The sequence below is a fragment of the Coregonus clupeaformis genome, chromosome 18 (genome assembly GCF_020615455.1).
Source record: "Coregonus clupeaformis isolate EN_2021a chromosome 18, ASM2061545v1, whole genome shotgun sequence".
NCBI lineage: Eukaryota > Metazoa > Chordata > Actinopteri > Salmoniformes > Salmonidae > Coregonus > Coregonus clupeaformis.
The window spans coordinates 20,270,998-20,284,632 of NC_059209.1; the positions used below are offsets into that span (position 1 = coordinate 20,270,998).

The following is a 13,635-nucleotide window of genomic DNA, read 5'->3' on the forward strand; positions in this document are numbered from 1 at the left end:
AAATCACATTGTAGTATTTTTTATGAATTTATTTGCAAATTATGGTGGAAAATAAGTATTTGGTCAATAACAAAAGTTTCTCAATACTTTGTTATATACCCTTTGTTGGCAATGACACAGGTCAAACGTTTTCTGTAAGTCTTCACAAGGTTTTCACACACTGTTGCTGGTATTTTGGCCCATTCCTCCATGCAGATCTCCTCTAGAGCAGTGAGGTTTTGGGGCTGTCGCTGGGCAACACAGACTTTCAACTCCCTCCAAAGATTTTCTATGGGGTTGAGATCAGGAGACTGGCTAGGCCACTCCAGGACCTTGAAATGCTTCTTACGAAGCCACTCCTTCATTGCCCGGGCGGTGTGTTTGGGATCATTGTCATGCTGAAAGACCCAGCCACGTTTCATCTTCAATGCCCTTGCTGATGGAAGGAGGTTTTCACTCAAAATCTCACGATACATGGCCCCATTCATTCGTTCCTTTACACGGATCAGTCGTCCTGGTCCCTTTGCAGAAAAACAGCCCCAAAGCATGATGTTTCCACCCCCATACTTCACAGTAGGTATGGTGTTCTTTGGATGCAACTCAGCATTCTTTGTCCTCCAAACACGACGAGTTGAGTTTTTACCAAAAAGTTCTATTTTGGTTTCATCTGACCATATGACATTCTCCCCAATCCTCTTCTGGATCATCCAAATGCACTCTAGCAAACTTCAGACAGGCCTGGACATGTACTGGCTTAAGCAGGCGGACACGTCTTGCACTGCAGGATTTGAGTCCCTGGCGGCGTAGTGTGTTACTGATGGTAGGCTTTGTTACTTTGGTCCCAGCACTCTGCAGGTCATTCACTAGGTCCCCCCCGTGTGGTTCTGGGATTTTTGCTCACCGTTCTTGTGATCATTTTGACCCTACGGGGTGAGATCTTGCGTGGAGCCCCAGATCGAGGGAGATTATCAGTGGTCTTGTATGTCTTCCATTTCCTAATAATTGCTCCCACAGTTGATTTCTTCAAACCAAGCTGCTTACCTATTGCAGATTCAGTCTTCCCAGCCTGGTGCAGGTCTACAATTTTGTTTCTGGTGTCCTTTGTCAGCTCTTTGGTCTTGGCCATAGTGGAGTTTGGAGTGTGACTGTTTGAGGTTGTGGACAGGTGTCTTTTATACTGATAACAAGTTCAAACAGATGCCATTAATACAGGTAACGAGTGGAGGACAGAGGAGCCTCTTAAAGAAGAAGTTACAGGTCTGTGAGAGCCAGAAATCTTGCTTGTTTGTAGGTGACCAAATACTTATTTTCCACCATAATTTGCTAATAAATTCATAAAAAATCCTACAATGTGATTTTCTGGATTTTTTTTTCTCAATTTGTCTTTCATAGTTGACGTGTACCTATGATGAAAATTACAGGCCTCTCTCATCTTTTTAAGTGGGAGAACTTGCACAAATAGTGGCTGACTAAATACTTTTTTCCCCCACTGTAATTAAACTCAAAATAAGCTATTCTATTCTTTTGAAAATACATTTGATTAGTCTTCTGTTTCTTAGGACCTGCCTAAACTAAATTAAAACTACCTTCTTTTTGAAGGTGTAAATTCAATTGATTTATTAAAATAGAAGCCCAACGACTACCACTTATCACCGGCATGTGCACGGGAGGTATAAAAGACGTATGCAGGCAAGAATGTGGTAAAAATGGGCCTGCTCGTAAGGGGGTCATATAAAAACATTACCCACTATTTCTTACAGGCAAGATTCTGTAAATCCTATGTGAAAACAGTATATGTGTGTGGCACACACATACAGAGACAGAGACAGAGAGAGAGAAAGTAGCCAAACCGATTCGCGCTAGTTACACAAACGTGTTGCTGCCATAGGTTATCTATCATGGTAGTGCCTGTCTTGACTGCATCAAATCGTTGTAAAGAAGCTAGCTAGCTACAGTAGCCAGCTAAGTTAGCCAGTTTGCTGGCTAAAGTAGAAACGCTAATTGAGGCTATTTTGCTGCGCTTCCAGGCCTTGTCTACAACAACTCCATTCATATGAAACAACAGCCTACCTGTTGGTTGATCATTGTGGCCTACTCCTCATTTAGCCAATTTAATTCTGTAATTTTAATTCCTTTTTGCATTGATTAGAAATCTCCCACTTTACTTCTTATACATGGAGCCTCTGACGGTAGCGCCGCTTTGATTGACCGACAATAACAACAAGTTACACATGTGAAATGTGTGTAGGCTACCGGTGCGTCTTTTTTCCAAATAAATGAATACTCTCCCAAGTAATTGAATATGAACGTCCATTCGGATATTCGAATAACCGTGCCCATCCCTAACACACACACACAAACACAATATTTGGATTATAGAAAAGTACTATAAAAATCATATGTATTATTATTGCACACATACGTGCACACACACACACACACACACACACACACACTGACCAGCAGGCCGTTGGTGGCATGGATGGTAATGCAGCGGGAGAAGGAGTGGTGGATGGAGAGGCCGTCCACGTAGGCTGGTTCCCGGTAGCCCCCTCGTCGGTCCACATCCCCACAGCGGTGGAAGTGGACCGGGTAGCGGCCCTGCACCTGCTGCCCCATGTTCCTCAGCTCCACGTGGGACAGGTGCACCGAGGTAAAGTTCCCAAATATCTGAGGAGAAATGGGATAGAGGAGAGAGAGCGAAGAGTACGTTTTGCTGTGTATCATATACAGTGGGGAGAACAAGTATTTGATACACTGCCGATTTTGCAGGTTTTCCTACTTACAAAGCATGTAGAGGTCTGTAATTTTTATCATAGGTACACTTCAACTGTGAGGGACGGAATCTAAAAAAATCTTAGAAAATCACATTGAATGATTTTTAAGTAATTAATTTGCATTTTATTGCATGACATAAGTATTTGATACATCAGAAAAGCAGAACTTAATATTTGGTACAGAAACCTTTGTTTGCAATTACAGAGATCATACGTTTCCTGTAGGTCTTGACCAGGTTTGCACACACTGCAGCAGGGATTTTGGCCCACTCCTCCATACAGACCTTCTCCAGATCCGCTGGGCAATACGGACTTTCAGCTCCCTCCAAAGATTTTCTATTGGGTTCAGGTCTGGAGACTGGCTAGGCCACTCCAGGACCTTGAGATGCTTCTTACGGAGCCACTCCTTAGTTGCCCTAGCTGTGTGTTTCGGGTCGTTGTCATGCTGGAAGACCCAGCCACGACCCATCTTCAATGCTCTTACTGAGGGAAGGAGGTTGTTGGCCAAGATCTCGCGATACATGGCCCCATCCATCCTCCCCTCAATACGGTCATCCTGTCCCCTTTGCAGAAAAGCATCCCCAAAGAATGATGTTTCCACCACCATGCTTCACGGTTGGGATGGTGTTCTTGGGGTTGTACTCATCCTTCTTCTTCCTCCAAACACGGCGAGTGGAGTTTAGACCAAAAAGCTCTATTTTTGTCTCATCAGACCACATGACCTTCTCCCATTCCTCCTCTGGATCATCCAGATGGTCATTGGCAAACTTCAGACGGGCCTGGACATGCGCTGGCTTGAGCAGGGGGACCTTGCGTGCGCTGCAGGATTTTAATCCATGACGGCGTAGTGTGTTACTAATGGTTTTCTTTGAGAATGTGGTCCCAGCTCTCTTCAGGTCATTGACCAGGTCCTGCCGTGTAGTTCTGGGCTGATCCCTCACCTTCCTCATGATCATTGATGCCCCACGAGGTGAGATCTTGCATGGAGCCCCAGACCGAGGGTGATTGACCGTCATATTGAACTTCTTCCATTTTCTAATAATTGCGCCAACAGTTGTTGCCTTCTCACCAAGCTGCTTGCCTATTGTCCTGTAGCCCATCCCAGCCTTGTGCAGGTCTACAATTTTATCCCTGATGTCCTTACACAGCTCTCTGGTCTTGGCCATTGTGGAGAGGTTGGAGTCTGTTTGATTGAGTGTGTGGACAGGTGTCTTTTACATAGGTAACGAGTTCAAACAGGTGCAGTTAATACAGGTAATGAGTGGAGAACAGGAGGGCTTCTTAAAGAAAAACTAACAGGTCTGTGAGAGCCGGAATTCTTACTGGTTGGTAGGTGATCAAATACTTATGTCATGCAATAAAATGCAAATGAATTACTTAAAAATCATACAATGTGATTTTCTGAATTTTTGTTTTAGATTCCGTCTCTCACAGTTGAAGTGTACCTAAGATAAAAATTACAGACCTCTACATGCTTTGTAAGTAGGAAAACCTGCAAAATCGGCAGTGTATCAAATACTTGTTCTCCCCACTGTATATACTAACGTTCAAAAGTTTGGGTTCACTTAGAAATGTCCTTGTTTTGTTGTCCATTAAAATAACATCAAATTGATCAGAAATACAGTGTAGACATTGTTCATGTTGTAAATGGCTATTGTAGCTGGAAACTGCTGATTTTTAATGGAATATCTACATAGGCGTATAGAGGCCCATTATCAGCAACCATCATTCCTGTGTTCCAATGGCACGTTGTGTTTGCTAATCCAAGTTTATCATTTTAAAAGGCTAAATGATCATTAGAAAACCCTTTTGCAATTATGTTAGCACAGCTGAAAACTGTTGTGCTGATTAAAGAAGCAATAAAACTGGCCTTCTTGAGACTAGTTGAGTATCTGGAGCATCAGCAATTGTGGGTTCGATTACAGGCTCAAAATGGCCAGAAACAAATTTAAAAAAATCTGAAACTCATCAGTCTATTCTTGTTCTGAGAAATGAAGGCTATTCCATGTGAGAAATTGTCAAGAAACTGAAGATCTCGTTCAACGCTGTGTACTACTCCCTTCACAGTACAGTGCAAACTGGCTCTATCCAGAATAGAAAGAGGAGTGGGAGGCCCCGGTGCATTACTGAGCAAGAGGACAAATACATTAGTGTGTCTAGTTTGAGAAACAGGCGCCTCACAGGTCCTCAACTGGCAGCTTCATTAAATAGTACCCGCAAAACACCAGTCTCAATGTCAACAGTGAAGAGGCGACTCCGGAATGCTGACCTTCTAGGCAGAGTTGCAAAGAAAAAGCCATATCTCAGACTGCCCATCTTAATCTTTTCTTTTTATTGGCCAGTCTGAGATATGGCTTTTTCTTTGCAACTCTGCCTAGAAGGTCAGCATCCCAGAGTCACCTCTTCACTGTACACACACACACCGCCTTCGGAAAGTATTCAGACCCCTTGACTTTTTAGATGTTTTGTTAGGTTACAGTCTTTTCTAAAATTGATTAAATTATTATTTTTTCTCATCAATCTCCACACAATACCCCATAATGACAAAGTGAAAACAGGTTTTTAGAAATTGTTGCACATTTATTAAAAACAAAAAACAGAAATACCGTATTTGCATCAGTATATTCAGACCCTTTGCTATGAGTCTCGAAATTGAGCTCAGGTGCATCCTGTTTCCATTGAGCATCCTTGAGATGTTTCTACAACTTGATTGGAGTCCACCTGTGGTAAATTCAATTGATTGGTCATGATTTGGAAAGGCACACCTGTCTATATAAAGGTCCCACAGTTGACAGTGCAAGTCAGAGCAAAATCCAAGCCATGAGGTCTAAGGAATTGTCCGTAGAGCTCCGAGACAGGATTGTGTTGAAGCACAGATCTGGGGAAGGGTACCAAAACATTTCTGCAGGATTGAAGGTCCCCAAAAACACAGTGGCCTCCATCATTCTTAAATGGAAGAAGTTTGGAACCACCAAGAGTCTGAGCAAATGGGGGAGAAGGGCCTTGGTCAGGGAGATGACCAAGAACCCAATGGTCACTCTGACAGAGCTCCAGAGTTCTTCTGTGGAGATGGGAGAACCTTCCAGAAGGACAACCATCTCTGCAGCACTCCACCATTTTGGCCTTTATTGTAGAGTGGCCAGACTGAAGCCACTCCTCAGTAAAAAGCACGACAGCCCACTTGGAGTTTGCCAAAAGGCACCTAAAGACTCTCAGACCATAAGAAACAAGATTATCTGGTCTGGTGAAACCAAGATTGAACTCTTTGGCCTGAATGCCAAGTGTCATATCTGGAGGAAACCTGGCACCATCCCTACGGTGAAGCATGGTGGCGGCAGCATTTGAAATACTTGCTATACTAGAAGTTAATAGGCACATGTATGAGGAATGTATATGGTGGGGTCAATGGAGGTTGGATAAGAAGTAGGGGTCTGGCAAGTTACTAAGTGAGGGAAAAGGCAAATCACTTGGTTGCGGTAAGGTTGGATAGCTGTGGGTTAGTGAGGAATGTGGGCCGAGGTCGGATCAGATGAAGGGAGAGGGAACAGTTTTATTACACACATTACTTAACTTCCTGCCTAGCAACAAAGGGATAGTGTTTAGAGGTGCAAGCAGGAGACTCCGCCTAAAGGAGGGTATAAATACTTGTGCTGGTGGAAACATGTCTTGTCTTATGCAGCTGTTTGACCCATTGGTTGAATAAACTTGGTTTGAACTTTTGACTAGTTGTCCGTTAGGTTCTGACAAACAAGAGTGAAAAACTAACAGAGGCAAAGATGAACGGAAGAAAGTACAGAGAGATCCTTGTTGAAAACCTGCTCCAGAGCGCTCAGGAACTTAGACTTGGGCGAAGGTACACCTTCCAACAGGACAACGACCCTAAGCACACAGCCAAGACAACGCAGGGGTGGCTTTGGGACAAGTCTCTGAATGTCCTTGAGTGGCTCAGCCAGAGCCTGGACTTGAACCCGATTGAACATCTGGAGAGACCTGAAAATAGCTGTGCAGCAACGCTCCCCATCCAACCTGACAGAGCTTGAGAGGATCTGCAGTGAAGAATGGGAGAAACTCCCCAAATACAGGTGTGCCAAGCTTGTAGCGTCATACCCAAAAAGACTTGAGGCTGTAATCGCTGCCAAAGGTGAGTAAAGGGTCTGAATGTAAATGTGATATTTCAGTACCAAAAATGTCTAAAAACAGGTTTTTGCTTTGTCATTATGGGGTATTGTGTGTAGATTGAGAAGGAAAATAGTATTTAATCAATTTTAGAATAAGGCTGTAACGTAACAAAATGTGGAAAAAGTCAAGGGGTCTGAATACTTTCCGAAGGCACTGTGTGTGTGTGTGTAATATATATATATATACTACCAGTCAAAAGTTTGGACACACCTACTCATTCAAGGGTTTTTCTTTATTTTTACATTGTAGATAGTGAAAACATCAAAACTATTAAATAACACATATGGAATCATGTAGTAACTAAAAAAGTGTTAAACAAATATATTTTATATTTGAGATTCTTCAAATAGCCACCCTTTGCCTTGACAGCTTTGCACACTCTTGGCTCACTGTGAGGCTGCTTACATAAGGCAAGAGGAATGTTATTATGTATTTATCAGAAGAATGAAAGAGTAACACATTATACAGGGCAAATATTTTACTTACGCATCACGGACTAAGATAATATGTGTGTGTGAGGGAGGGAGGGAGGGGTGTATGAATCGGGAAGGGTGCATCTTTGGTCTTAGTTGTGTAAGTGTTCAGTGGGGGTGTGAAAAATGCCAGGGGGAAAAATAAATAAAGATTACAATACTAAACACAAAACATTTAGAGTAGGGAGAGTTGTTCTCCATGCCTCTTCTCTCTCTCTCTTTCTGAGTGGTGCCTGGGTTGTGTTCATTAGGGCATGCACCGGAAACCATTAAAAAAAAGAAATGCAACCGAAAATGAACATTTCTTACTGGACAAGGCCAGGTAGTCCCTCCCTGTTTCAGTCCATTTTATTCCATTTGGTGCCTAATCAACATATCCCTGGTGTGGCATGGGCTCCCGAGTGGCGCAGCGGTCTAAGGCACTGCATTTCAGTGCTTGAGGCGTCACTACAGACCCCCTGGTTCGATTCAAGGCTGTATCACAACCAGCCGTGATTGGGAGTCCCATAGGGCGGCGCACAATTGGCCCAGCGTCGTCCGGGTTTGGCCGGTGTAGGCCGTCATTGTAAATAAGAATTTGTTCTTAACTGACTTGCCTAGTTAAATAAAGGTAAAATAAAAAAATAAAAGATCAGGTGTGAATGCTGAATGCTCTCACTCATCAGTGCCTGCTGTATGCTCTAATGACCCTCCGCCACAGCAATATTGGAAGTTTCAACATGATTACACAAGACTGAATGGCATTAAATAAGCATATAAACTCTGGCTGAAACGCACAGGGCAGGCAGGCTGAAGGTTCATCACAGACCCTATACTCAGTTACACACAGGTACATAAGCACTCAGACGCACACACACCTTTATGTGTCCGCCGTATGTGTCGTGGCCAAAGAACTGGCACCAGTTGTTTCCATAGCAGGCGTTTTCCATCTCCCCATAGATGAGTATGTTCCTGCTGAGCATTGCTACCTCCGCCCGCATGTCCACCCCGTCCACAATCTCCCCCACGTGGCCAAACTGGGGCCTCCCTGGGGGTGGGGGGGTGGGGAGAACAAGTAAAACACATACAGTGGGGAGAACAAGTATTTGATACACTGCCGATTTTGCAGGTTTTCCTACTTACAAAGCATGTAGAGGTCTGTCATTTGGTAGGTGATCAAATACTTATGTAATGCAATAAAATGCAAATTAATTACTTAAAAATCATATAATGTGATTTTCTGGATTTTTGTTTTAGATGCCGTCTCTCACAGTTGAAGTGTACCTATGATAAAAATGACAGACCTCTACATGCTTTGTAAGTAGGAAAACCTGCAAAATCGGCAGTGTATCAAATATTTGTTCTCCCCACTGTACTTTATAGCATATACCATTGTCATATATCAATAAAAGCAACAATCATTTGCTGTATGTAAACATTTAGACATACATATTATTATATTTAAGAGTGTTCATATTAACAACAGTAAGCCAAATATGGTTGTCATGATACAGTAGGTCTACATATTTAATTTGATTTGGCCAGGAGAGTGACCTTAATCCCAAACAGAACAGCGTCAGCACCTCTCCTTCTAGCCATGAAAACAAACTCAGAGAGAACGAGTTGAGACGGTCAGTTTGCCATTATTGTCTCCCAATATGACAAACCAACTGCTGCCAGTGCCACACACACACACACACACACACACACACACACACACACACACACACACACACAGACACAGACACAGAGAGAGAAAGTGCGCGAGAGAGAACACATGTTGTAAACTGGTTCTCTGGTTGACAAAGTAACATAACCAGATTACAACCAGAAGAGGACATTTGTTTCTAGTTGCTATTGCTAAAAACACATTAACAAAACTTCCTTTCAACGGATATACAATCTGACCATGACATCATTGCAACCAGTTCTGCTCGCTGGGCTTGTGATCCCATGGACAGTTTATAACCAGTACTGGCATCCTCACACACAGCAGAAAACAGGGGGAGGGACGGAAATATATAATTGACCAGCACCATCCCATGTAGGAAAAAATCCTGGCTATCCACCTGTCTTTTCCCAAGGGTCATATATAGAAGATGTAAAACGAAAAATAATTGCTCAGGATATATAAATAAATCATGATTCTTATTTTTAAATCATACAGATGTTGGCTCTTAATTTGATTACACAGTGTTGCAGGAGAACTTTCCTGCAATGCAGGACATTTTAAGCTTGTAGTGAAGTTGAGGTTTAAAAAGGCTTCTGAAGTTTGTAATTTCCAGACTTGACTTTCCATTTTGAAAAAAATTATGAACCCCTAGAAAAACATCCACATAATAATTCACATTTCCTGTTGCTGCAGGATTATTTTCCTGCTGTAGCAAACTGGCTCAAATTAAGATCCTACATCTAAAAAAAATCACAGCAGTGATACTCAAGAAAGCCCCCATAAATGTACAAACACATCTTTCATTTTCGCTCACCTTGAACTTTGACCTGTCTGCTGGTGCAGTGCGGGCAGGGGAGGAGGGTGAACTCCTCTGCCTGATGCATGGAGTAGTCAGTACTGGCAACCACAACCTGGTTCCCAGGTTGCCAAGTGCGTACATCATCTTGCAGGTTTAGGACTACCTGGTCCACAGCATCCACCTGGAACCCAGATATGGGAAAACCTGGAGGAGCAAAGAATAGGTGGGATAAGATCTGTTGCATAAGCGGTTTTCTACTGCATACCAAATAACTAATGCGGGAACAGGATCTAGTCACAAAAAGTCACATTTAAATCAATATAGGTACTGTATTTTATTTGGCATCTTTTTACATTAAATTGATCCATGCCTTATCAAATATATCAGATATCCCTGTATTTTTTTGTTGTAGTGTTAACTGTCTTCTCCACAGTGAAGATGTGATGTGGAACGAAAAGGGGTCAACTAAATGTCCACCCAGCAAAAACGTATATTGTTGGCCTAACACTAAGGATTCATGAGATAAGAAATCTTCGGAACCATACCATACAGCCAACAATCAAGCCAAAAGTTGGGCGAAAGCAACAAACTTTCATAGTGCATCTTGAACTGACACTGTAGCCCGGTAAAGTGTGAGTATGGCTGTATGAGGACAAACATCCCAGCTTACAGAACATACAGGGTGCAACACCAAAAACCCCTCCTGGGGAGCTGCTTTTTGTCCTGGTAACAGGAGGACCCTGCCCACACACACACACAGGAATGTCTTTCAAGACAAGCTGATTGATCTAGCCTGTAAATACTAACCACTTGAACCCCACACGTCACACATACACTATATATACAAAAGTATGTGGACAACCCTTCAAATTAGTGGATTTGGCTATTGCAGCCACACTCGTTATTGACAGGTGTATAAAAATCGAGCACACCACCATGCAATCTCCATAGACAAACATTGGCATTAGAATGGCCTTACTGAAGATATCAGTGACATTCAACGTGGCACCGTTATAGGATGCCACCTTTCCCAAAAGTCAGTTTGTCAAATTTCTGCCCTGCTAGAGCTGCCCCAGTCAACTGAAAGTGCTGTTATTGTAATGAGGAAACGTCTAGGAGCAACAACGGCTCAGCCGCAAAGTAGAACGCCACACAAGCTCACAGAACGGGACCACCGAGTGCTGAAGCGAGTAGCGTGTAAAGATCGTCTGTCCACAGTTGCAACACTCACTACCGAGTTTCAAACTGCCTCATGGCCGAGCCGCCGTACACAAGCCTAAGATCACCATGCCCAATGCCAAGTGTCGGCTGGAGTGGTGTAAAGCTCGCTGCCATTGGACTCTGGAGCAGTGGAAATGCGTTCTCTGGAGTGATTATTCACACTTCACCATCTGGCAGTCCGACGGACGAATCTGGGTTTGGCGGATGCCAGGAGAACTGTAAAGTTTGGTGGAGGAGGAATAATGATCTGGGGCTGTTTTTCATGGTTCGGGCTAGGCCCCTTAGTTCCAGTGAAGGGAAATCTTAACGCTACAGCATACAATGGCATTCTAGACGATTCTGTACTTCCAACTTTGTGGCAACAGTTTGGGGAAGGCCCTTTCTTGTTTCAGCATGACAATGCCCCCGTGCAAAAAGCGAGGTCCATACAGAAATTGTTTGTCGAGATCTGTGTGGAAGAACTTGACTGACCTGCACAGAGCCCTGACCTCAACCCCATCGAACACCTTTGGGATGAATTGGAACGCTGACCGCGAGCCAGGCCTAATCACCCAACATCAGTGCCCGACCTCACTAATGCACTTGTCGCTGAATGGAAACAAGTCCCCGCAGCAATGTTCCAACATCTAGTGGAAAGCCTTCCCATAAGATTGGAGGCTGTTAAAGCAGCAAAAGGGGGACCAACTCCATATTAATGCCCATGATTTTGGAATGAGATGTTCGACGAGCAGGTGTCCACATACCTTTGGTCATGCAGTGTACCTTCCAGGGAAAGCTGCAGGATCGAAGCACTCAAGTGTATGCTTTACTTTTACATGGCTGATTCCTGACTACGTGATGGTCCTAATATGACATATTTTAGTCATTTTAGCAGACGCTCTTATCCAGAGCGACTTACAGTTAGTGAGTGCATACATAAAAAAATTAAAAAATCATACTGGCCCCCCGTGGGAATCGAACCCACAACCCTGGCGTTGCAAACGCCATGCTCTACCAACTGAGCTAAACGGGGCCTGTTCAATGAGCAAATAATCAATGACGTACACAAATAAATGAGCACATACAATCATGCTGATCTCCTTAGACAATATCTGTGATATTGGGTTACCAACATGGTAACACTTGACTTAAAGCCGGCAGGTATAATGCACTCTAATGCAGTTATGGAAATGTTGATAACATAAGAGACATCAAGTATTAGGCTCATACATGCTTGTAAGAAGTTATAAACTATTATAAACCATTATACCTGCAGGCTTTAAAAAGTGTGATCCGAACTAGTTATAATGACGCACCGTTCTTCCATTCGCTGTAGGCTGTGACAGAGAAGCCGACCCCGTCCACAGTGGTAAAGTTCTGCCGGGCCAGCGCCTTCCCTCCCGTTCCATGGTTCTCGTGTTCCCGCACGTCTTCGGAACACGAGCCGTTCCCTCCACCAATCACAGATACAAGGGCCCAGGCCTGCCTATAGACAGAGAGACACACAGCGAGAGAGAGCTTTTTAAGTTGATAAGAAATTGAGGTAACACTTTACCTAAAGCATCCAGGCAGGTATAACACTATCACTTGAGCCTTTGTATTGTCTTATAACAAGGCTTGTTGTTATGTTATGTGTCTCTATGCATAAAATTGTCACCTGTGTCATTATGAGATGACTGACTACAAGACATTATAATTGGGTCATACATACTCATGACAAATCTTACAATGCATAACTGCATCATAATGCATTATTCCAGCATGCTTCAAGTAAAGTGTTAGAGACCCATTTAGCTAAGGGGGAAGCCACTTTACGAATACCCCATCTTTAGCTTTTGACACAACCAAAAAGGGAAGAAAGCATTTAAAGTGTGTCCAAGCCCAGTGGGACGGAGCTGGCCTTACCCTATGCACATCAAGAGGTTAAAATAATAACTGGACTGATACAAATGGTCAAAATTCAATAAATATTTATTAAGCTATCAAACAGATGGGTTTAAAAGAGGTTAACATACAGACCATGCTAAAAGGTTATTAAAGCAACAAAAATATTTTCTGCAGAGCATATAGCATGACTACAAGCCGATTTATACTTGATCAGGCAATGCGATCCGGAGGCTCCGTACAGAGGGTGTGATGCAATTGCGAAGCCTCCGGAAGCCAAATCAAGCTCTGTCATTCTTTTACAATGCGGAGGGCTCCGTATAGCTCCGCCTGGACAGTAGGTAGGGGCGGTACGTCCTGAATAAACACAAACTCACTTCCTTGACAACAGCTCTGCGAAGCACAAGAAGTATGAATGCCCTGACTTCTGCAGAGGCCGCATCGCAGTAAATGCTGTAAGGCCAATGCAGACACCTGAATGACCATTAAACATTATTATTTTATTTTTTTTAATGGCTTTACCTCTTCCAAGCATTTTTCCCCCACTGTTGAAACAGACCACCTTTCAAGACACAAAAACCAATTAAGATCAAGTGTGGCCAATTACTAGGCGTGGCCAACACACCTGAACACACTCAAATTGACAAGACAAACTACTGACCGATGAGGATGAAGTTGAGGGTAAATGTATAC

General features: G+C 43.2%; 1 protein-coding gene across 1 annotated transcript in view; it reads right to left on the reverse strand.

Moving 5' to 3' along the window:
* Nucleotides 1–13,635, reverse strand: part of cemip2 (cell migration inducing hyaluronidase 2) — a 66,843-nt gene that overhangs the window by 39,096 nt on the left and 14,112 nt on the right. The window contains exons 5-8 of the mRNA XM_041862673.2: nucleotides 12,375–12,544; nucleotides 9,874–10,062; nucleotides 8,266–8,435; nucleotides 2,440–2,649 (exon numbers count right to left, since the gene is read on the reverse strand). Of these exons, the coding sequence (XP_041718607.2) occupies nucleotides 2,440–2,649; nucleotides 8,266–8,435; nucleotides 9,874–10,062; nucleotides 12,375–12,544 (739 nt within the window). The remainder of the gene's footprint in view (nucleotides 1–2,439; nucleotides 2,650–8,265; nucleotides 8,436–9,873; nucleotides 10,063–12,374; nucleotides 12,545–13,635) is intronic.